The sequence below is a fragment of the Polyodon spathula genome, chromosome 17 (genome assembly GCF_017654505.1).
Source record: "Polyodon spathula isolate WHYD16114869_AA chromosome 17, ASM1765450v1, whole genome shotgun sequence".
In the NCBI taxonomy this organism is placed as follows: Eukaryota; Metazoa; Chordata; class Actinopteri; order Acipenseriformes; family Polyodontidae; genus Polyodon; species Polyodon spathula.
In genome coordinates, this window is record NC_054550.1 from 30,094,471 (window position 1) to 30,119,787 (window position 25,317).

At 36.7% G+C, this 25,317-nt stretch overlaps 1 protein-coding gene across 3 annotated transcripts in view; it reads left to right on the forward strand.

Annotated features, from left to right (window-relative positions):
• LOC121329630 (stonin-2-like) overlaps window positions 1-24,673 on the forward strand; it is a 29,116-nt gene extending 4,443 nt beyond the window's left edge. For all 3 annotated transcript variants that reach the window (XM_041275317.1, XM_041275316.1, XM_041275318.1), the window contains exons 2-7: window positions 1,395-1,566; window positions 2,608-2,775; window positions 6,791-6,988; window positions 17,081-18,955; window positions 20,956-21,158; window positions 23,283-24,673. In XM_041275317.1, the coding sequence (XP_041131251.1) occupies window positions 1,470-1,566; window positions 2,608-2,775; window positions 6,791-6,988; window positions 17,081-18,955; window positions 20,956-21,158; window positions 23,283-23,366 (2,625 nt within the window). In that variant the 5' untranslated portion in view covers window positions 1,395-1,469 and the 3' untranslated portion in view covers window positions 23,367-24,673. The remainder of the gene's footprint in view (window positions 1-1,394; window positions 1,567-2,607; window positions 2,776-6,790; window positions 6,989-17,080; window positions 18,956-20,955; window positions 21,159-23,282) is intronic.
• Window positions 24,674-25,317: the final 644 nt, after the last annotated feature.

Consider the following 25,317-nt stretch of genomic DNA (forward strand, 5'->3'; position numbering starts at 1 on the left):
CAAATCCAGTACAGTAAGTCAAACACTGCTTCCTGCAGGGACCTATGAGTTTCCTATGTTTTTCTGAAGAATCCTAAATCCTAAATGTGAAACACTAACAGTTTCCTGGCCTTAAAAAAGTGTGGTTGTTTTCCAAAAGCAATACTGATTACAGGGTCTGTCATTGACGCTCTATTTCCTACAACAATCTCTGGAGATCCAGACACTGTTTCTTTCTATTGATTTCACCAGGGAATGTGTTTCATTTTGAACCTTGCATTGTTTTTATGCACATATGACTTCACTACGGTATATCAGGCAGGAGATAATATTCTTACATAGCTACAGTAAAGTTCAAGTTATTAATGGATTCTCATTTTTATTATCATGTAAATCCATTTTGCATTGTACACCATGCCACTGCTGCGTACTTGGGAATTCTTGTCATGAAAAGTGGTGTATCACACAAACAGCACGCTCCATAGTGTTTCAAATGTCAGTTGTGTAACATAAAATGTATCTGAATTTGCCAGTGCAATATATGTAGATAGATGTGGATTTTAAATGTCTCTATTATAATAACACAATGCTTCCTTGAAGATTATATCATTGTTTTCAAATGTCAAGTTACTGTAACATCGTACTGTGTGTTTCCCCAGGTCCACATGCCCGTGATTGAAATTCTCCTGCGAGGATGCAGTGATGGCCAGTAATTGCCAGGCTAGTTTGTAGGCGGGTTGCTTAGTGACAAGTGCTTGTTTCATAGTGCTGCAGTATGGTCTTTCTAAGTGGAGGGCTCAATTCAACATTACAAAACAATCCTTCATTTTTTAATATTATGTTGATGAGTTTAGTTTTTATGAAAGCTGACGGATTGGCAGGGCGACTGATGTGTGTGGGAGCAGGGGTCAGGATTCCCCTCACCTGACTGGAAAGGAGTTCCCTCTGCTGAAGTGACTGCTGTTGGGAGGAAAAAATGGGAAAAATGAAAGTGGTTAAATTCACATGTTGAGCCCTTTGAATGTATGTTGATGCAAATTCTGCATGTAAAATGAGACAAGAGGAAACGTTTGGAGCACCAGGAACTGGAATAAAGTTGTTAGGATTTGACTGAATTACATTACAAAAAAGCTACAAAACAGCAAAAATCGAATATATGCTGTTTAAGGTACAAAACAAGGTCAAAGGCAAATACATTTTAAAATGCCTACCTAATTATACTGGTTTCTTGAGGTTACAAGAAAGTACCATGTATTTTAAAATATAATCCAGGGTAAAGAATTGTGAATTTTTTAATTTATTTATTTTTTTGCAAAACGGAGTGTTTTGGGAGTGGGCTGCATTCTGTGCTTATTGGGTGCATGTCAGAACTAAATGACATGTATTGCTACAATTTGTGTCTCTTCTTACTGTAGGAATGGACTGACTGCTGCTGAGGAGTGAGAAGACTAAACAGTCAGTTTTTAAAACAATGAGCAGCTAAACCCACAATGACATCAGTGGATACAATGCAAACCACTACACAGAGGACAGGCTGGGTTACTTTTAATGACGACTCACCCCTTACATCAGTAGGATACAAGAAAGGTACTGTGATAGATCTTTTATTAACCTATTGTCAATTTCCATCTAAAAAAACAAAACAAAAAACAGATATACTAAGCTGTTCCTCATTAAAGTTGTGTTTCTTAATTACAGGTACAGGTCTTAATTGAAATCTGTTAGTGTAAATTATTTTACAGAGTGTTCCTGTGTTCATTCAGTTTGTCAGCTGTAGAGCAGCTGCTGCAGTTTGTCGTTTTTGTGGTCGTTATCCTCCTGCATTTAGGGAAATTACAACAGTATATATTTCTGTTTCCTGTTTATAATGAAAGAACCAGTAGAACGCAGTTGTAAAGCGTTTGTGATACTGTACTGTATCTTCATTTCATAGCCTCATTGGCACACTGTGTTTAGGTTTCTTTGAGGTTTTAATGGGAAGGGTTATTGAGATGGCAGCAGTCTGGGGGGCCTAGTTGAATATAATTGAACCTATCACACCAAGTGTGAAATCCAAGGGACCGGTGCTTGGAGATACATTAATAGTATTGTATTAAAAGCACTAGACTCTCATTTAGCCTTGTTTGGGACCTGATAGTTCTAAATTGATCTTCTACAGCAGGTTTTATTATAGCAGAGAATATGAGATTTTTTAAATGTGTTGCATTAGTACTGATATAATGTGCCTTCTGAATTGTTTATGTTTGTCTCCTTAGACACACTATTTATTAACAGCAGTTTGTCCTTGTCATGATAGTATCCATGAATTGAAGCCATATTTATGTATAGAACGTTATACAGTATTATTTCAGACTTGCAATACTAAACATTTTCCAAAATTATTAATCTCAGAGTCATGCATATTTACTGTATTTTTTACACTGTCAAGACAAATCAGCCTAACATTATAGCCAAGATTATAGTGAACCTTTAACAAACTAGGGTAAGTTTCTGCTGGCATGGCAACTAGGGGTATCTTACCAGAAAACCCTTAAAGATTTGTATGTCTTTTAGAGAGAATTATTGATGTGGATGTTGTGTGCCTATAGAAAGTAACGAGAGATGCCTCTCTGCACATTTCTCCCTCAGATGAGAACCACAGTGTGGCTCAGGCAGACCCTCACCCTACCCAGCAGACCTGTCCTCTGACCACAGCCCCCAAGAGCACAGTGTTTAATCCACAGTCCTCTCATGAACACAGAAGCTGGATCCAGTTTGATGACAAGCCATGGAGCAATGTGCAGCCACAAGCAACGTGTAAGCACTGAGTGGGTCTAGACAGTTCAAGTTAAGGGGTAGAACAATATTACTAGCTTCCTATTTCTGTCTTTCCCCTTCCCACCACCAATGAAAAAGCGAAATTTGGCCCTCGCCACTTTAAAATGCATTATAGCCTTTCCATCCACCAATTTATAAGCCACATTAAGACACAACAATATGGTAAAAGTGCAGTGTTTTGTTAGAATATTGAAACAAACTACTGGACTATACAATCCCAATGCCTTTTTTTAAAGTTCATAATGCTATTTACTCTTGATGTAGTAAATACTGCTTGTCGGATCACACAGAAAACGCACACAGAAAATGTGGATGTGAAAGCACAGGCAACCCCAAATCTGTTCAGTCTGTAGTAACCATCTAGCTGTCATGCAGACTAGCAGATCTGCCATTCTTGTATGGCACCAACTCCAAACATATAACTGGGTAAAAGATGACCAAGTTTGGAAGTTTTTTAATAGCAGTAAAACCCAATCTTTTCAACTACCTAATGTACACAAAACATGGTTATGTTACTTAATTACTGTATACCATTAATTGACGCAGTTTGCACACATACTGTGATTAAGACAGTTTGGTGAAGTCAGTTTTCAGGATATCAGAATAGTGTGATGGTAGCTGGGAAGAAAATAGCTAATTGAGTAGGTATAGTGTTACACTACTTTGACCCTTATCTTCAAAGTTAGATGTTTTCCAGAGATCAGTTCTTTGCAAACCGGCTATACTCTCCATTGGAGAGCTGCTCAAAAGAGTGTACATCTCTGTTTAGCCCTGTAGGATTTAATAGCAGGTAGCAACAATAACTGTGTGGTTTCCATGGTAACCCACTCTGCTATTCTCCGCTACTGCATTGTGCATGTGCAGTGAGGCTATTTTGATGTAAATGGGTGCAGCCCAAAGAGGCTTTTCTAATGATAAAAAAAGTACTGTTGTTCAACATGAGAGAAGCAAGATCCTGACAACTTGCCTCACTTTTACAATTTGAAATGCAGCTGGCAGAAGACTTTTAATGTATTTATTTTAAACTAATTACACTACATTCCCATCTCATCTCCAACACGAAAGACAACAGTTTCTTGTTCAATTATTTGTCTCATTTTATAACTTTTGCTTAGTAATGCAGAAGACGTGGCGAATACTTTTTTTTTCTATTTTTGTGTTTTTTTTTTTTTCCTGCCTGCTTTGATTTTCAAAGAAAAAAGTATTGATGGGGTTATTTAACAATGTATGTACTGATGTAGTGTTAGCCACTACATTTCATTTTGAATTGTAGATTTCAAAGAAGTATATGCAAGTATAATATTTTACAGTTTTTCATTTTATTTTGTGAAGACAGTTACTTTCAGATACTGAAGCACTGCAGCCCAGTCAGCCTAATCTTTGAAGAATATGAATATGTTTTAAACTAAAATTCACCCATTAGATCAGAGAAGCTAGGGTTGTTATGGAAGTTATTAACTTCCCATACAATTGTGTTTGTGATAGCTATTCCACTGCTGCCTTTCCCTGCTATGAAACCAATCTTCAGTTTTCTACAGATTTGTATTCATATGCCATATCTAGTTCTTGCCAGAGTTACCAGTCAGTCTAAAATGTCACAGAACATGGCAGTGTGCAGAGAAATTGAATGCAGGCAAATAATGGCAGAGTGCAGTGTTGGCAAGGAGACCAGATGTTTCCATGGTGATTTTAATACATTACCTGGGTTATTTAATTTGCTGAATAGCGCCAAACTGTTTCTTTCATTCCAGCATGTTTAAACAGTGATTGGATTATTCGCTTCTCTTACACAGTCAATAGCAAGAGATGAACACATGTTTTAAGCTTTATTTAAATATAGTAATTAATAATGAATACTTTTAAAAAGATTCTTAAAATAAATGAATTGGACATGGAATTTATATTTACATATTAACAGTAATACCAGAAAAAAAAAAAAAAGCTTTGCCAACAAATAAAGTAAATTACGATGGCCCATTTATATTCCTGTGGAATATTTTTGACCAGTATCTTGAGGAGGTCTTGAAGGAGATTTATTTTCTCTTTAAATGGTTACATTTATAATGCTGCAGAAGGCCCGGCTCAGCCTTTGAAGTTGCTTCCACATTAAGAACTGCTGGTTGAGTTTTGTGGTGTTGCTTCTGCCTCTGTGTAGGAAGCCTCTTCTGAAATTATCGCTTCAAGAGCCACCTGCGGATTGTTTGTGATCCAGTGAAAATTGGGCTGGCACATCTTAGTCTCTTCCTTAATGTTCTTCACCCATTTTTTGGCATGTCTGCTCCTCCTGTCCTTTATCCACTGGAGAAATGAACAGGACAGCATTACAATAAGAAGACTGACTCCCTAAACTTTGAAGTAGATAACAGGCCAACCTAAACCAGAAAAGCCAACAAATACACGTTTATAAATAAAAAAAAAAACAACAACTCCAGATGTAATAGACGGTAGTCAGCATGCGGTTTTCAATTCCATTATTTACAATGACCTCTTAATGTGTTATATCTAGCATGATAATTACATGTAATTATGCAGCTTATATTGGATTTTCAAAAGTACCAAATAACACAAACTATGATAAATGTGTGCAATTATATATAAAAAAAACAAACATCAGTTGTCTTTACCACTGTTGTTGTTTGTGTATTGGGACTTTAAAAGCTGCTACAATGAGAGCAAGGCCATAATTAAAATGAAATCCGAGGGTAAATTAAAATAGTCGCTGGTAGCTCATGTCTTTGATTTGTTGTATATCATGTATCTCATATGATGCTGATATTGAGTATATTTTGTATTTTAAAAGCTGGCGAAATTTAAAACCCAGTATGTTTTGTTTTTTTACATATAGCTTATATATATGTTTGTGTTGCACTGTTAATATGCTTACTTTTAAATAGATACAGGAATGTAATATGTTTTGTAGATAAATAACCACTAGAGATAAAACAAAGCACTAAAAACTAAGGAAGCAAATTGTTTATTTTTAAGCATTTCAAGCTTAAGCATAAAAGTACTGTAAACTTTAAAAACTTACTGATCTGAAGACTAATTTTAAGAAATCAGAGTGACTGTTGATGGTAATCTTTGTTGGAATTTCAAACAGATTTCCACCTCTTCTGTTATAAAGAGAGTGATTGGATACTGTGGAATGCCAAGAGATGTAAACATTCTCCCTACATTTGCATAGTTTGAATCACTCTGATGACATGGAATATTGATTCTAGAATCAGAGTCTTTTACAGATGAAAGAAAGGGTTTATTATTTATTTTTATATACAGTGCACCCCCTTTATAAGGCAGCCCTTTATACTGTGGAACATGTTATAAAGCGGTACGGTCATAGCTCCCATTTGCCCCATAATGCCATTACACTAACACTAGTATTCTCATTATAAGGTGGAACACAAATAGCACAGTCTCTTAACTATAGCTCCCAACTACAGTTTTATAAAGGGGAGGCACTGTATATTTAAAATGTCATTTCAACAAGATATGTAGTCTGTGCTTTACACCCCCTCCCTAAAATTACAGACATCCTGTGAAAAAACGATATCCATTAAGGATCAACAAATCTGTTTTTTTGTTTTAAACTACAGCACTGCTATGCTGGCAAGCATAAACAAGGGTAGTTGGCATTGTTAGATGAAGACATTTATGCACAACTAACAATCAGTGTCAACAACAAACAACCCTTATGTCTGGAGCAAAAACAGGTGGAAAAAATTGATGAGTTCACAAAAAAGGCTGTTACAAAGAAGATCCATTTGTGCTAATTACATTTTGGAGTAACATCGCAAAGTATATTGTTTTTCGTTCTTTTCTATTTGGCAGGCGTTTGGTGGCTTATGGGAAATGATTGTTGCTCGTTCACATGTTGACAGTTGTTAATGTTTATACTAGATTAAGTGGTGCAAATAACTATACAGATCTATACACAACAAACTGACATATTGGAAACTTGTGTGCCTCAGTTATCTGACTTTTGTATTGTTTTCAGGCTCATCTGTAGGAGCCCCGAATCAGGACCTTTGCTCCTCGGTCAGCTTTTGGAGCCCAACGCCACCCTCTGAGAGCAGCTGGACAACACACTCCGAGGACCCCAGCTTTCTCAGCATCACCCCATCCTACACTGACCTGCAGTCAAATAACAGTGAGGACCAGCAGAGCAGTGGCATGTCAAGAGCTGAGTCACCAAGTAAGTGTTAATACTGTGATGTGAAACAAATTGAGAAATTTACTTTTCACCATACAATATGTGCTTAGGCCATAGACACATTTTTAAAAATTATTTTTAGGAGAGACGTAAGGTGTCTTAACTAAACCTTAATCACCTGCTTGACAATTGAAAGTAGTGACAATTACTGTAAGCGTCCGTAGCTGAAAGCCATTTGCTGTGGAGGGCATCAGTGCTAATATAAAGTTGTTGTGTAGGAAGACATGTAGGTTATATTTTGATATTACTTGGAACCTGGTAGACTGGGGTTTATAGTACTAGCAGCAAGATGTCAGGAGCAGTATGTCTTTTAATATTTATTTTTAATTTAGGCTGATTTGACCTTACAGAACATGAACAGACCCACGCTTCCTACATAGAGATGTTAATGTTTGTCAGCTGGCTTGCAAGGCCACAAGGAGTTTACAGGAATTGGCAGTTCCAGAAAGGTTGTCATTTGACCTAATTATGCTTCAGCCGATTTAAAGCTTTGTCTGGTAACTGTAAATGTCTGGAGTTTGGAGCCTTGTAGAAATATCACTAGTTGGAGCCTAAAACACGTGTTTTTAAAAATCCATTATATTTATATTGATTCTACTTGCCTGCCAATTTAATATTAAAAAGGGGTTCTGCCTTCTGTTTTGAACCTCTTTACTTTTTTCTAAACTTGACATTTGCTCCCTCATCTTTCTCACTGTGCTAAGTTTGAAATAGTTGCTTGAGTTAACTTTACCCATACTAGTTAAGATTTTGTAAACCGCAATGATATCCTCTTACTCGGCTGAACCATAACATTTCCATAAATATAGTCATAGTAATCATCAATCCTGGCTAGTGGAGCTCCAAGGCTGAAGGAATAAGGCTTGGGATATAACTGGAGACAGGCTTACGATAAAGCGCTTTGGATTCTGACAAAGGAATTTCAGTGAGTTGTGTGAATAGACCATTTTGCAGGGTAGTTGTGGGAGGGTGTGGTAATGGGTTTTGTGTACAATTGTGTACCATTTCCCTGCCTGCTTTGGACACATTTGATAATTAGGAAAGTGAAACACCTTTTTTAATCATTCATATCGTAGTAGGTAATAGCACACGTCATCCACATTTTCCCAGTAGTTACTGTAGAATACAGTTAGTGTTGTAGTATCAGTGAGTATCACCAAGTGTATGGAATGGAACTAGTTTAAACGGAAGAAAAAAAGAAAGCCATCCCTATGTCAACCATGGAGACTACCACAGAAGAGAGCAAAGTAAAAAGCAAAAATGTCTGGTTTTATTCAAGTGTCCAAGAAGAAAAGGGAAAAGAATAGAACTTAAAAAAAATAATTATTGCTTAATTATACACCAGCCCAAATTTACAGCTAATCAGATTTCTCCGTTGCGGTAGAGTATGTCATGATAAATTATAAGGCTGTGACATGATAAATTATAAGGTTATGTCACGATAAATTATAACAATTTTGAATGTTTACCTCTTCGTATACTACACTTTAAAGCAAATTATTGCTTAACCACTCCTTACATTCCTGGTGATTAATTATTTGTGTACAGGTTATATTTGTTTGTGTGTTTATTTAGCTTACATAATGTAGTATACTAAATTGTATGTGCCTAGTGAGGTTAACATATCTTTAAAACATTATATAAGCAATCAGACATGAAGCGTTTTCTAGTTATTTTTTGTAAATACCGTCTGAACTTTCTTCACTAAAAAGGCTGTGTTTCTATATTGTGAAATACATTTATCACTCAGTGACAGCTTGACCCTTCAAGCAATAGCAAACACAGGCTTTATAAAATGCTTGTGAATTAAAATGAAATTGTGTTATGGGTAAAAAAAACTGATACGTGTTCAAAGGCATGGTAATGAAAAAATCATTTGACATAATTTCTTTGTCAGCAGTGACTTGAGGAGTTAGAGGCCATTGTTGATTGAGTGCAGAAAAGCTGTCTGCTGAATGCATTTTGACATTTTTTCCCTATTTTAAAATATCTAGTTGCAAATATTTCTTAACCAATAAATCCAAGATTGAGGCTTCAGGTCGTGTTTAGGTTCTTCATGTGTTTTTTTTACTCTTACAGCAGCTCCAGTTGACTAATACCTTTTTAACTTCATTACATGGGTAGAGTGCCCACTTTTATTAAAGCAGATGATCTTGGAAATACTAAAAATAAATACTAAATAAATAAAATTGAATGAACACATTTTTACCACTTGCTCAGTGCAATCGGATTTGAGTTTCACCAAGAAGCATTTCCCTGTATGTTTTCTGTTATATAACTCAAACCCACACACTCTTCTGAACCCTGCAGAGCTGTGACAGTTTAGGAAAGATACTGCCACTCAAAACTGCTGACTGCTCCTGCAGAATAAGAAAAATAGACCAGTAAAGTGATCTCATGCACTGCTATTTAATTAATTAGTGCTAGGGTAGTATTCTAGCGATGAAAGCGTTAAAACAATGGTACTGTATACATTGTCATGTACAAAGGGCTCAGTCCTATGGAGGGTTGACGATGTGCTCATCCAGCTGACAAAAGTACTTTTACAGTACACTTAAGGCTGTGATAAACTAAACCTCAGTTTATTCTAATTAACTGTTTTATATATAAAGGTTCTAAGACTTTCAATTTGAAAACATTTCAGATTAAATACTGAAAAAATACAGCCTGTGTACTGCTACCTGCTTTGTTTATAAGAGTTGATCAAAACAACACTGACTAAAACCCTAACCTTGTGACTAATGATACACTGGATAACTGTATCTGGTAGACTTACCCTCGGAGGTCTCTCTTCATACTTTAATAATTTTGTGTCTGAAAAGCTTTCCATGGAGACTAGCTTAAAGGTAAAGGAATTTGACAGGTCACACATATTCTGTTTATATCACCCTGTGCTTATTACTGTCTGAAATGGAAACAAGTCAAGTCTAGATGTTATCAATTTTGTTTTTGGTTTTAGTCTCACGCAGTGGTCCCATTTCACAGAACTGACTTCACTGTACCTGGCTGTGCTCTGCATTTGGCTGAGGGCAGCACTGACAGTGAAGTGTATTAATTTCCCTCCTAAAACCTGACATCTGCAGTGTCTAGCTATATGAACCAAGATGCAACGTACTTCTTAAGAAAGCTCTCCCTCCACTAATAAACTTTGATTGCTCCTCTTTGTGCGTTTCAAATGACTTCAGATGGACTCACCAGCTGTTTGCATATTCATTTAGCCACTGTTCTCACATTTGCTATATCAAACTGTGCAAGTGTGTAAAGAGTAACAGTGTGTCTTGTTTGTTAGCTTCCATTACAGGTGCAATCTTGCAATACAACTTTTTTTTCCATTCTTTAAGAGGGATCTTCTCAAGAACATACAATGTTGGTTGCAATTCTGAAAAGAATAACCTTTTCAATTTGTGTCTGACGGGAATAAGAATATGTCATTCTGTTTTTGTTTCTGAACCTTATCTGCCTCAAAACTGATTACAATTAAGTAAGCCATTTAATAAGTATTTTAAGCTTGATTGAGCCATGAGCTAATTCCCTCATACCTTAGTGGGCAGCAAACGTTAATCAGTGATGACTCCATATCTGATAAGTTATAAAATAGGGCTGTTCTGCTTCTTTTGGATTGGCTTTTGTGAAGGTGGTTAAAGCCAGGTTCCAAGTGCTAGGTCCTCCTTGAAGCTCCTGCCTGTCTGCCTGGCGAGTCCAGTCTCCTCTAACCTTTTTGATTTGGGACCTTTTAGCTGGTCATTCCGACATGCCAATCTTCCATAATCCTTTTCTATCCTGGCTTGTTTCTCTGTAACCGTGAGTCCTTTTCAGTTTTCCTTTGAGCTATTAGAATGCCAGTTTGAAAAAGTATAGTTTCACAGCACATATTTTAGAACTGTACAGTATGTGTTTAAGATCTATATCATAAAGATTGCTTAACAAGATCATAGTTTCCCCTTGAGCACATTGTTTTTTTTTTTTTTTTTTTTTTTTTACATGCATTAGTATTATTACTTTTACTTGTATTATAAATAAATAAGGTAAGCCAGTTGTGTCTTCCTACACAAAACAGAACTGTTTCCAATATTTAGTAATCTATACACCTTCTGAAAGGTGTGTATTTTATTTATAATTGTATCTGTTGGCTGTTAATCAGACAGCCTGGCTGTAACAGGGTCAGTAACTTTAATGGTGAGATATTTATGTTACTGACATATCCAAAAACGGGAGATGAGTGGGTGAAAGTATTGTGAAATATTGAATTCTTTAAAGTTTAATTTATTTGTGGGCATAAGGCATGAACAAAACAATACTAACAAATCTACTGGGGAAAACTAATGCTGTATTAGAACAATAACACAAAACAAACACAGTTCATGGTTCAATTGTGTCCAGTACAAACCTGAATTGTCACGTGCCTCTCTATCTATAAATGCAGGAACATCTTCTCCCTATATTTCATTGTGCTCTACGCCCCCCCCCCAATTGAAATCTAGAGGAAATGGCTCTATTTTACATTTCCCATTGTGCAATGTGCTGAATTATAACTGTGGCATGGTGTTTGTTGAACCCATTTGACCTTTTAGTGAAAATTGATTCCGGGATCAATACAACCGTTTGATCTTGAGCATCCGATTCTTCTAACTCTGTTGGTTCCCAATAACGTCTGCTTTCTCTGGTACAGCTGCTGCTGCCAGTTGCCAAGAGGTCGGCAGTTCAGGTAAGGGGCCGTGATTCAGTGATGCTTTAAACAAACAAACAATTAAATAAATGACATCCTCCTAGGATGTTATGCCTTTTTAGCAGTTCTTAACTAATAAAAACAATTAGCACCTGTTTGTGTCCATTAATTAACTGAAGCCACAGATATTCTGTTATTCATGGAGCCGTGTTCTTTTCTGAATGCGTGACAGTTTGTTTGTGATTAACTGCAGCTCAGAACTTGTGGACTTTTCTATCTGTCTGCACTTGGCTCAGATATAATCAGCTTGGAGCCAAGAATCCTGAATAACTGGAAAAATCACCTAAACCCCACTCTCTGTATACAACACAACACCATGCTAGTGTGTAACAAGGGTTTTTGGATGAAGGTTTTCAGTCTTCACTACACCTGAGGTGAACATTTCTCCCTTGAGAGCAGTCAGTGGTGTGGCTTTGTTTAGTTGTTAAGGGTCAAGGGTTGTTGTTGCTGTGTTGTTAAAAGAAATTCAGGCTGCATGTGAACAAACTGGAAACCACTGTTGTACAAAACAGTTACCAGTATGTATTTTCTGTTTCACACAGAAATTAACAGTAAGTCACCTTCAGATATATCTTCCTGTCTTATGTGCTATTTGCTGAATGTAAAAACATCAGCAACAATAATAACAAACAGCTGGTGAAAAAGAGTACCACACTGACCATTATATCAGCACCTTTCAGGCCACTCCAGCAGCATTATAGAAAAATAATCTGTTTAATCTGCAACTGAGGTGAACAGAAGACTAAGGTCAAGGAAGTGATTGTGTAATGAGAGTGGAATCTGTTCCTCTGAATGTTAAAGTCTGGTTCAGATAGAGCTCAGTGTGCAGAATGTCTGGCGAGCTGAATGGATTCCTTAAAGCTTTGCTTTTTGAGTTGAGAGAGCCAGGCTGTTTACTCCATGACATTGTAGTGTGAGTGACAGTACAGCTGTGTGGTGGGAACAAGATCAGTCTGTGCAGTTTGGAAACAGAAAGCAGAACTAATGAAACAAACAGGTGGGGGTGAATCTCGCCAGCAGGGTTCGGTTTTATTGACTTTTGTTGGATGAGAGGGACTGTCTCTGAAAACCGTGGTTCCTAACAAATGTGGTTCTGGCAAGAGTATTGCACAGAAACAGTATGCTGATGACAATGGTATAGAATACTTTGTCAGCAGTTTCAGTTTTCACCACAGACTGGGTGTTTCTGGCGTGAGTGCATATGCTCTATTTTACATACCACAATAACCAATGATGACGCTATCAGAGTTTATTTAAATATACAGTGGATATACGGTGGCGTAACTGTATGTGAAATCTGTTATTGCCAGTGTTCTGTGGGATAATGTCCTTGATACCCTTGCTGTTCAATTCACCCTGTGTTGTGATACACTACTAAATGCATTTATAAACTCCACTAAACAAAATCAGCCCTGCAATTATGCCTCTGAGATTCTACAGGCTTTAAAACCAGAAAGTCTGTATTGTGTGAATCTCTTTGTTTGCAGCCCCCTTTAAATATTTACATTATGTGACATTCTTCTGTTTCCATCCTTTTAGTGTACAATGGAGTCACAATCTAATTAGAATTTCCTTTCCAGCATTTTTTTTTTCTTATTTGCACACAGACTGTCAGGAAGTTGGTCTCTAGGATCCACTTTGACACTGTTTAAGTTGTTTGTGTGCAGTGTTTGCATTGTAATGCCACTTGCATAGAGCTCTATGATCATTAATTTAAAGCACCTGTTGCAGTATGCTTTACAACAAAATATGAAGGTTAGAGGGTGCCTTTTGAATCTTCACTAGGTCTGTGCTTCTTCTAGTTCTGGGTTAACTAATTCAATTGCTTCAGTGTCTTGTACTGAAAAATATAAAAGAAAAACTGGGCATAGAATACATATATCAGATAGTTTACAGGTCTGGAGGGAAGCGTTCATTCATGTACCTGTCCTATACAGGTCAACAGTAAAAAAAAAAAAAAAAATAATAATGGATGGAACATTTCAGGTTATTATTACAATAACCATTTTCTGTGACTTGCTTTACATTCAAATGAACATCGAAAGGGCTGTAAATAAAACTGGATAACTCCATGACGACTGCAGTGACTTTACCGGGTCTATAAGGTGTGTACCAGGAAGTTAAAACTCCCACGCATGCAGTATCTCTCTCTCTCTCTCTCTCTCTCTCTCTGGGTGTGCCACATCTGTAAAGTCTATTAACCTGCATAGTTAGGGATCAGCCTTTCACCAGACAAGCAGCCACAAGTTCTGCTCAAGCATGCATAGTGCCTACTTCATCACGTGACACCATCAAAAACCATGGTACTGGGATCTTTCACACAGGAAAATCAGCTCTAAAATCACCAGGCTTCAAACTGTACTTCTCCTTTTTCTTCTTGGTAGGTTTTTTTTTTAAACTACATGAATGAATGCCTGAAGAAAATGCTGTTCTCTTGATGTTGCACAGCTCCAATAGTAGTAGGTAGTTCTCAAGTTTTTGTGAACTTGTAACATGATATATTGGCATCTTGAGTGCTAGCTTGTTTTCCATATTAAAGAAAGGAACTAGCTTTTGCACTTCAATCTTGAGGCTAAAGTAGTGTGCGAATCTTTCGTTTGTGTGAAATGCAAAAAGAAAACGGGAAGCAAGAATAAATCATGTTGTCTTGCTATAATTTCTTCTCTGATTAATGCTGTCCGTATTATTGTCTTTTTTAGTTGAGTGATCTTATCCTTTGTGTTGTATGTTAATAAAGGCTTCCATTTACAGAACTGTAGTTTGAACACAAGTATGTATTATTTGCTATTGAAATGCTCTATTCAAGCTCCAAGGAAATATATACACCAATTCAGTTTTTCTTAAGATTTACATCTTGGAGTTCTGCTGTTTATAAAATAGTTTCAGTACAATGCTATTGAGTTTTGAGTATTGAACCTAATTGTAATTCAAATCTGTGAGCCTGATTTTTTTGTATAAACTGTGATTTATAATACTGTTTAAAAAGGAACAGGTCTCGTTCTGGTCTGACCAGCTCTTCAGTTTGTAAATAGAGGGATTGTGGGAATCTGTAGGATTGGAATGAATGTAGAAATGTGTACATATTAACTCTACAGTTCCTGGTAGAAAGAGCCTCACTGAAGTAGCAGGTGGATACAAATTATTAGGATTTAGAGTAGGAAAGCCTTCCTTTAAAAACTACTACATTTTAAACAGACAGCAGAAGGCATCTTAATTCAGAACGGTGATTGTTATATTCAAAGCTGTCAGCTTCATCCGTTAGAATGAAATGGCATTCACATAGCAGAAGTATACACTGGGTGAAGCTGTGCTGAATAAAGCCCATTCTGTGCATTTAATTTAGTGCTAAGGATATACAGCATAGCATTAATGTAATACTGTGTGGCCTTTGGCAAAGAAATGTAAAGTTGAACTGGATAATACTGGCACTGAGCAACAGGTTAAGCTGTCTTTATGGTGTTTTTGCCATTAATTGGAATGAACATGTTTGAGGCAAAGCACTCGCCTACTCCTGGCTGTAAAAGTGAGATTAGACACTCAGTAGACATGTATGTACAGAACTACTCCTGGTCAGTTGACTATATATTGCTGAAAATCTCCAGTTGTTGCTATATGGTTAACTGACATAGTAAAATACATTAACATGTGTTAAGTGTAGACAACAGCATCGCATGTGTTACTGCTTTATACACATCCAAAAGGAAATGAATAGTTACACTTGAAATCTCTGTATGAACAAACCAGTATATTTACTGTAAATTTATTTCACAGAGGTGGAAGCACAACTGGTATTTACATTGAGTTACCAAACTTGAATCTCAATAGTCAAGCATAGGTAAGGATTGTACAACCCAAAGAGGTATGGTAAAGCATATTCAAAATATAGCAAATCAATTCACAGCAAACAATGGTAAATGCAAAGTACAACCAGAGGAAAAGCCTATGAAAACTTTTAGAATGGTTAGGCTTTTTATTAAGCACTTGGGTGCTGCCTTGTTTTCCACCGTGGCTGAGTATAAAAGTGATTGTCAAGTCGTTGTCACGACGAGACCTCACTGCAACACGTTAGTAGCAGCCATCAGGTACTTATAAAAGTTTGCTCTTCCTGAGTGTCAGCGTGTGATGCTAGAAGCGTTACATGTTAAACTGAAAACTTTACATGTTAGACTGAAATTAAATATTGTATTTTACAAAGTGTCAGAGAAGGAGTATCTTCTGAAAAGTTAAAAGGATTGTAGGATAGTATTGGTTAGAAAAAGGCATACTTACTACCTATGGGGTATCAGGCACCAGGAAGACATTAACATCGAACAGGTGGTGCTTTATACTGTATGTGAGTTCCATAGATTATCTCCTATGATACACACACACCTGGCCATTTTCATGTTTACAGTATACTTTTAGTGTGTGTGTGTGTGTGTCTATATATATATATATATATATATATATATATATATATATATATATTATATATATATATTCCAGAAAACTGTGTCAGTTTAAATTCCAATAAGGATAATTATATTGTAAAAGTAGAATACAAGAAACTTAAATTAAACAGAATAATTTTTCCTTTCAATGTTTGAATTTGGAGCTTTGGTATTAAATTTAGGAAGAGGCAGGAGTGATCATGTTTAAAAATCAAAGAGAATAGCATGGCACCACATGCCAGTAATTTGAGATCAGTTTCTCTTAACCAGAGGGCCTGAAAATAACCAGTTTATTACATGCGATGTGAGTAGTATCCACGTAGTTACTCCATGAGGCTGGATTAAAAACTAATTTTTGATATATATATATATTATATATATATATATATATATATATATATATATATATATATATATGAGAGAGAGAGAGAGAGAGAGAGAGAGAGAGAGAGAGAGAGAGAGGGGTGGCTAAACATTGTATCATGTGATACAAAAATGGGCATTAGAGGGTTAATGCATGCTGCTTTATATTGAATGGCTCCAACTGTTAGTCGATACTGTAATTATTGCTGTCTGTGCTGTGCAGTACAGTAAAGACGTATTGCATGCTGTGGTGTTTCTACAGCAGCTGTATTTTGGTGATAGATCAGTTATCCCGTGTGATCTCACTGCCCCACCCAACAATGCTCCCAAGTAAGAGGAGAGAATCTGCTGTCTTTCTTGTTGGTTTGTCTTTTTCCATTTTTACTCTGTCATTATAAAGTAGCAACTGGTGACAGATTCACAACCACAGTTCATTCAAAAGTTAACATACTGGAAAAATGTTTTAGTTAAAAGTGAAATATAGGTATATTGGATTATTTGTATATGCTGGACTGGTTAACTCAGTTAACTTCTACCCTGTCTATTATTTTATAGATTCTTCTGTCTTTCAAGATGATGAAGATATAAACATGGATGCAGTTAACTGGCTTCAAACCGATAAACAAATGAATGGACAGTCGGACAGAAAAACAACCCGCTTTGCCAGCTGGGTCACCTTCGATGATGATGAGGACTCCTGCTTTGTTTCTTCTCCAAAACCTTTAAAGGTTAACAACTTCAGCCATGCTTTTGCTCAAGACTCCAACAGTAACTTGATTATCTCTGAAGGACATTTGCTAAAGACAGAGGTGACGAGGAACTTGTTCGATTTGGCTCCGGAAAAGACCAATCACGTTTTCACTCCCGACAGTCCTCCAGCTAATACCAGAACACCATGCAGTAAGATAAATCCATTTTTGGACAGCAAGCTTTTGGATGTTCAGCCATCACCCATTAACCCTTTCAGTGCCTACTTTGATAAGCAGGAGCCCTCGCTTGTTGATACGTCAGAGAACAATGGACCAGGGAGTCCTCAGGTGTATTCATTCAGCTCTCCCTTTCTCACTGAAGGAGTCGATGTCAAAAGAGACTCCGACCTGCTTTTCTCTCCTGTTTTTGATACCAGCATCCACGAGGACATGTTCAATAGTGTTCCTCAAAATCAGACCTTAGAGCAATTGAAGCAGATGCAAATTGCAGATCTAGATGAAGCAGATAATCCTACCATGCCTGGTGAACCCATAGATTTAGATGAGCTTGATGAACCACCTTTTGTGCCATCCCACTTGGAGCCTAAAGATGGTTGGCCAATGATGCTAAGGATACCTGAAAAGAAGAGCATGATGTCATCCAGGCACTGGGGAGTAATTCATGTGAAACTGACAGAGGCCGGTTGCTTACAACTTTATTATGAGAAAGGAATGGCAAAACCTTTTAAGACACTTCAGTTGAATGCCAGCCACGGGTTATCAGAGCCCAAGCTACAAACCTTTGATGAAAATGGGAAAATTCACACAATACGGATAGACCATGTAACTTACAAGGAAAAAAAGAAATATCAGCCAAAGGTAGCAGTAGTTCACACACCCATAACGGAACAAATTGTTAAACTTGGAACAAAAAATTATGAAGATTTTTTGAGTTTTATATCAGCGGTTCAAAATATGTTGATGAATCTGCCACTGGATGTGGACACATATTTGCGTCCTTCGAATTACTTGGAGGACGAGATATTCATAGAAATTAGGGATGAGTTTTGTGGTGTGGTGGCCAAAGGGGATAACCGAATCTTGCGCCAGTCAGTGGTGACTCATGTCAGCGTTTTGGCTTTTGTTTCAGGGACACCAATATGCAGGATAGGTTTTAATGATGTCCAAATCAAGGGGAATGAAGTTGTTTCTAGACATGACATTGTTCCAAACAGCACAACAAGATGGATTAAACTCAGAGACTGCCAGTTTAACAAATACGTGGATGAAAAGGAATTTGCAAATACAAGATCTATTGCGTTTGTTCCCCCAAGCGCGCATAGGTTTGAACTGATGCGCTTCAGGACAGCTTTTGCAGAAAAAACCCTGCCCTTTACTCTCAGGACCATAGCTACTGTCAAGGGAGCCGAGGTAGAACTACAGTCTTGGTTAGTGACGTCATCAGGGTTTTCATCCAACCGGGATCCACTGACTTTGATTCCCTGTGAAAACGTGATGATCCGCTACCCTGTCGCACAAACTCTGATAAAGAATTTCCGGCGGGAGAGTGTCACAGGAGAAAAGTCTTTGAAAGCCAAAATGAATAAAGGGGCAAGTTTTGGTTCCACCAGCACCTCTGGATCAGAGCCTGTAATGAGAGTAACTTTGGGAACTGCCAAATACGAGCATGCTTTTAAAGCGGTGGTATGGAGGATAAACAGGCTTCCTGACAAAAACTCAGGTAGGAACCTTTTTTATTTGTGTTTTTTGTACATATTTGTATGTGTTAATGCTTTCTTAATTATTACATGTGCTGTGTTATGGATGTTTAATGCTAATGAAGAGTAACCTCAACATTTGTTTATGGTCTGTACTGTTTCCTGACACTTCTAAAAAATAGTACAGATGGAAGGTTCCCTACTTGAAAATAGTTTAGAATGAAAGTTGATCTCACATAAACAAGTCAATCACCTCCCACGCTTCCAGTTCTTGTTTATCGTATCCTTGCTGTGCAGTGTTTCATGTGAGGTGTAACTTAGAGTGACGGCGTTATTGTTTACACTAGGTTAATCATTTCTGAGCCATGTCCTGTGGGCTGAAAATCTTCACGATAGCTGGCTATTGGTTTCAGTTAATTTAGACATGTTGTATTAACCACAATTTCAGAATGATAGTTTTTTAAATATAGGCAGCTGGCTATGATTACTTGAGGTTTAGGGAGTATTCCCTCACGGGCCTGTTTTGTTGTTTTTTTTTGTTTGCACCAGCGCAAAGCCTCCATGTTTACAAGTTTGCTTTAGCGTTTTGAAGCGACATTTGCCCCCTGATTCTTTAGTATAATCAGATAAAACCAAAGTCCAAAGAACTGTGGCTTGATGAGTGGGTGATATGTGGGTCCACATTACAGCTGTGAAATATTTCCCTTCAGGAGATGCTCAAATGCTTCTTTACAGGGCCATTTACAGAAATGATGCTTTATATAAACATATTTTCTAGACATATATTTCAAAGGAATGATTTCCTTTCACTTTATAATTAAACCATTAGTAACATTGACAGATCCTGTAATTTGGTTTCTGTAAAATATATGTTGATGTGATTCTAGGCAGGTATTGAAAAAGTTTAAACCATACTCTGGCCTCCTATAGATATAGCATATCCTTCATTTTAAATTTGTTTTCTATTCAAGCTAGCATTGTATTCTTCTATTTTCCTAGAGGTAAAATGACTATAATATTGGTTATTGGCTGGGCTATATTGAGGATGGCTTTTGTAATATATGTCAGATATTTATAGAGAACTAGAAAAACTACAGATTAGTTGCCAATGGATACAAATCTCTTCCAGTAACTGAAACACCTATCAATAGAACTGCATCTTTTATATTTGAATTTGCTAAGGCCCTCTGTATTTGGTAACTTGTTTCAAGTGTTTCTGGTGTGTTTCAGTTAATAGTTAGCCCTTAAGGGCTTTAAATAATGCAGCAGCAGGGTTTCCTCTCTCCCTATTAATTCATCACACAAAGCTTTGCTGTCATCATGCATTAGCTCACAAAAATCACAGGTTTGTAAGTCCTTTCTGACCTAATCATTTCCACCTCTCTTAACAGAGAGTGACAAGAATCTTTTTCTTTTTTCTCTAAATAGCGAACTCTCTTTCTAAGCATCTCGTGAATCATCGAACCACCTAAGACCACTGTCATCCAACTCGTTGAACAACTACATCAAATAGGATTTTTGATCATTTATCAGTCATTGAAAGTTTTGTTTACTGTGCATTTTTGCTTCAGAAGGGCTGCTTGGAACCAGTTCCAATGCCTCCCATGCTTATTTTGGTATCCTAGGCTTTGTCTGTTTTCCTGAGAGAGTTTGACTGTTTTCGGCAAGTCTGACATAATAAAGCTTAGTTCTCTGTCTATAAAATTAAGCCTGCATTCATTTTCCCACCTATAAAATGAAAACTTTATTCAACTTGATTCAAACTGAAAATAGTGTGAAAAAATTCTACTTGGAAGAAAGTTGTTAATGAGAGGTAATAGTGTTTTTTTTTTTTTTAAAGCCTTGGTCAGTACCTTAACCAGTAGGCTCTTATTACATTATAATATTCGTTTGATTAAGCAAGCTGAAATTGCTTTCCAATGGGTATTCTTCAGAACACACTGTATTAAAATAACCCTTAGGTCTTACCTGAATTCCCTTGCCTAACCCTGTTCTGACTGTAGGCTGTGTTTGCTCTTCGTAGCTTCAGGCCACCCTCACAGTTTCTTCTTTCATCTGGAGCTGGGCTCGGACCGGGAGGTGCACTCAATGTTTGCACGACACGTGGACGTGGAGTTCGACATGCCAGCAGCCTCAGCCTCCAGAGCCACTGTGCGCTCCCTGTCCGTCGGAGATAAAAGCGACGTGAAGAAATGGGTCAGCTACAAAGCACATTACTGCTACCAGGTACTGTACAACATTTATGATTGTTTAAGCTTTACTTGTTTCATAAGTATTGAAACACATGTGTTTAATAATACTAGTAGAAGTGTTAAAAAACAGATCTGAACAGAATAATTGTGTGTATGAAGAAGTTCTACAGTGTTCTTGCAGCATCTTTATTTTTGGGAGTGTGATTGGGATTACAGTCCTGCGTTCATTTAATAACCACATATGATCTAGTATAAACATAGGAGTGTTACAGTTCAAACAGTAATCAGCACTAATAATATATTATACCAAGTAAAAACGCTTGACTGAATGTTTTGATAACATTAGTGCTGTCGGGAATTTTGTGATTGTGAAGTACCGTATTACAATTTAGTTACTTTTTAGGCACAATATCTGAAAACTGAATAATTTAAAATTGATCAAATAATATTTACAGTTTCAATTACTGAGACAACCCCAAAGCAATCCCTAATGGTCATCACTTTCATACTGGGGTGTAATGTGTTGTGCTTTGAAATCTTTTCTAGAAGCTTTGTTCCAAGCATGACAGTGTTAGTACAGCTTGTTCCTGGAGTACGGGTGTATTTCTTCATATGGAAATTTCCACTTGCTTTAAGCAGCAAATACCCTCACTGGTCAACAGACTTAGACTTGCTTACACTGCCTGACGGTTGGTGGGTATATTAAAAACAAACTGAAGCACTCATGTGTGGGACAGCTGACAATAAAAACAGCTAAGACCACAGTTCTCTGGGTCTTAGTGTTTGGGAGCGTGGACAGGCCTGTCATCGTTCATTGGCAGCTGGCTTGTCGCATGGCTTCTTACTCTCAGTGCTCCCTGGTGGCGCAGGAGTTTTCTACAATCATAAATAAATGAAAATATATTTATGTTAGTTGTAGTCTGTTGTGCAGATGGATGTTTATGTCTCAGCATCACTGTGATTCATTTGCCTCTTAGTCACTGCCTATGGAGTATTCAGTTATCTTGGACTTAACTGAGACTTGCTGTATGTGTGTAATGTCATGTTAGTTTCTGGCAAAGAGAATCTGAGGTGTGAACTCTAAATAGTAACAAGTCTTCAGGTCTTTATATAAGCAAAAAAAAATTATATGTACTTATACTTAGTAGTAATGCTGTTTTCATATACTTTCGGGGCAATTTCTGTCCTCCAGTTCTGGTACTTTACAATTTGTTGACACATGAGCCCTCCCTAATGGACACATTGCAATTTGCCTGAAGCTGGTCTTGTAATTCAATGCAGATCTGAGACCCCATAGTTCATGTCACAAAAATAATAAACTAACCATAATAATGATAAAAACAATATATTATTATTATTATTATTATTGTTACAGAAATCCGTCATCTCTCCGCCCTAACCATTTATCTGCCATGGTCAAGCTCTTCATCAACGCTCGTTTATTATTGAACAGAGAAGTTTAGTTCAGAGATTGTACATCCCACCAACGTTTTTGTACACGTTGTTGTATGTGCTCCATGCGCTACCATTGCTGGTAGATACACGTGAGCTGTTCAGTGCATTGTCTTGATATGTAAATACATCCTGTTAGCCTGCGATGCATATCAAGTTCAACCTCCATCTCTCCTGCCTGTCACTCAGCAGCAAATTCGCGCACCCACACGGCAGACGGCTACTCTGTCACAAATATTAATACTGTATCTTTCTAAACAAGGGATTTAGGGGAATATGTTCTGGTATTGTTCCAGGAAGGACACAGTCTGGAACTCAATTTTTCCTGTGTTATTGTGTTATTATGTCCAAAGTACAGCTATGTTGGACAGACACCTTTTGCTAAACTGATGAAGTTGCCCCACCCTTAGGAATGCCGTTCTGTTCCATATTTTATAAGAAATGACAGTACCCTTAGCAACCTTGTCCTGTTTTGATTGGCCCAAGCTCCCTCCCACCCTTCTTTGTTTGTGAAAAGTTGTGTGTGACCCTTCCACTGCATTTCCTAACTTCTTTCTCAAACTCTATCATTATTATTATTATTTCCATTTTACTCTGTTTTAGCTTTTTCATTGTCTGTCTTTCTGTTACTGTGATCATTGCACAACTGGTCATTTACTGTGGTGGTTTGTTTTTTATTGTTAAAAATGTTTCTTTTTCTTTCTAGGTTGAAATTGAACTGAAAACTGATCAAATGCAGGAGATGAATGGAACACAGACAGACCAACCAAATGAATGTGGCCAGCAGTGAGCACAGCAAAGAACATATTGATTCAAGGATAAAGGATAAAAAAAAAAAAACGGTGCACTTTGTAGAGAGTATCACAGGAGAGGATGCATTAATATATCCATTTGTAGTTTGAAAAACAAAGAAACACTATTTTCAGTTGACACTGCCTGACAAGGTCTTGAGCAAAACATCTGACTGCTTCACTATTGGTTTGTCTGATTCAGGTTGCTCAGTATTCAGTTACTAGGATGCCGATTGCAGGGTGCAGTATGATAATAGGATTAAACCTGCTTCACCAGCACTTGAGAAGCATACAATTAAAATACATAACCATGTGTATTTGTATGCTTTGTATTTGCTTTTGTTTTTACTCCAGATGCTTATTAATTCTTAAGTGGATTCTTATTAAATCAAGCTCTCATTATTCCTCTCCTCTTCTTCTAAACAGTTGGATTTGAATAGATGTGACAGCTTTATTTCTTTTGGGTTTGTACTTTGAAAACAGTACTGTACGGTACTCCCTTTTTATTTTGGTTACTGACACATATAAGAGAATTGTGAAGTATTGAAAACAGTAAATTAAAGAAGGGCCCTTACACAGTATAGAATGTGACAGTTTACTGCTGCCATGCCCTAACCGTGAATTAACCCAGAAATAATGTGTTAATGAGTATTGAATTTGATAGCCAAACAGTTTTCAAAAGCTGAAAGATTAATATTATAGCCAAATCCTTGTAGTATTTGATGCAGAAGAATGTCAATATTGTTTAGTTAGACAGCAACATAATTTCAAATACTGGTTTCACAGTGGAGAACAGGTTCCTTTTTGTTGGAGTTGTTGCTTTGTAAACAACTGTTTCTCAGTTGTGCTTTTCACATAGATGATGCTATAAAAAATGTTATATGTATATATATATATATATATATATATATATATATATATATGCAGAAAAATGTATATATGTATTTTGCTTTATTGGCTGTCTTTTGAGGGGGAAAAAGGGTGGCGTTTTTTACAAAAATACAAAAATTCCTTAAAATGTTTAATGCTATTGTGGAGGCACCAGTATTTACATCTTTGTGTACTTACTGTTTGTGACACTTTACATTTGTTTATCCAATTGTAATGTTACTAACATACTTGTTAGTTTAGGTAATTAAACCGATTCAAAGCCCCGCTCCCCTTTTGATGCACCTGTATCTTAATTTGATACAAAAGATTAGGCTTCAGACTGAATGATTTACACTTGTTACAGCATAAAATAGAGAAATTGAACACTGGATTTTTTCTGATAATCAGAATACCGTAAAGCCTTGAAAAATCTTTAAGATTTAATTCTATATATATATATATATATAAATATATATTATATATATATTATATATATATATATATATATATATATATATATATAAAAGCTGTTCATTTAAACTGGCATACTAAATATAGAAAACGAGCAAGTTTATAGTTCTGTTTTAAAATATATTTTTGTTTATGGAGTGTTTTGTGAAGATGTTATAACACAGTTGCACATGTATGTATGTATGTATGTATGTATGTATTGTATACTTTAATTTGTAAACAGTGATAAATAGGAGCCCTTGGTGGGCAGTATTGTGTTGGTTCCTATTTTAACTCCTGTTACCGTGCTAGGATTATAATGATGCAAAAAAATGATAAAAACAAACAGAAAAAAGAGGGGATACACTACTGTAGGTAATAGTTTGATTAAAGGGTGTCTGTAGATTTAGACGTAGAAAACTAGGAGAGAGTATGAAAGCTGGTAAAAGGCAAACGCTAGTGGTAACGATAATGTAAACAAATGAAAAAATAGCTATGGGAAATTGCATATTTTATCCTAGATTTAACCACAAAGTCCAGACTTAGCTTAGTACACAAGCACATCAACATTTAAAATCAGTCTATTATATATATAAATCAAAGACACTAAGGACATTTCTGTAAAGAGCA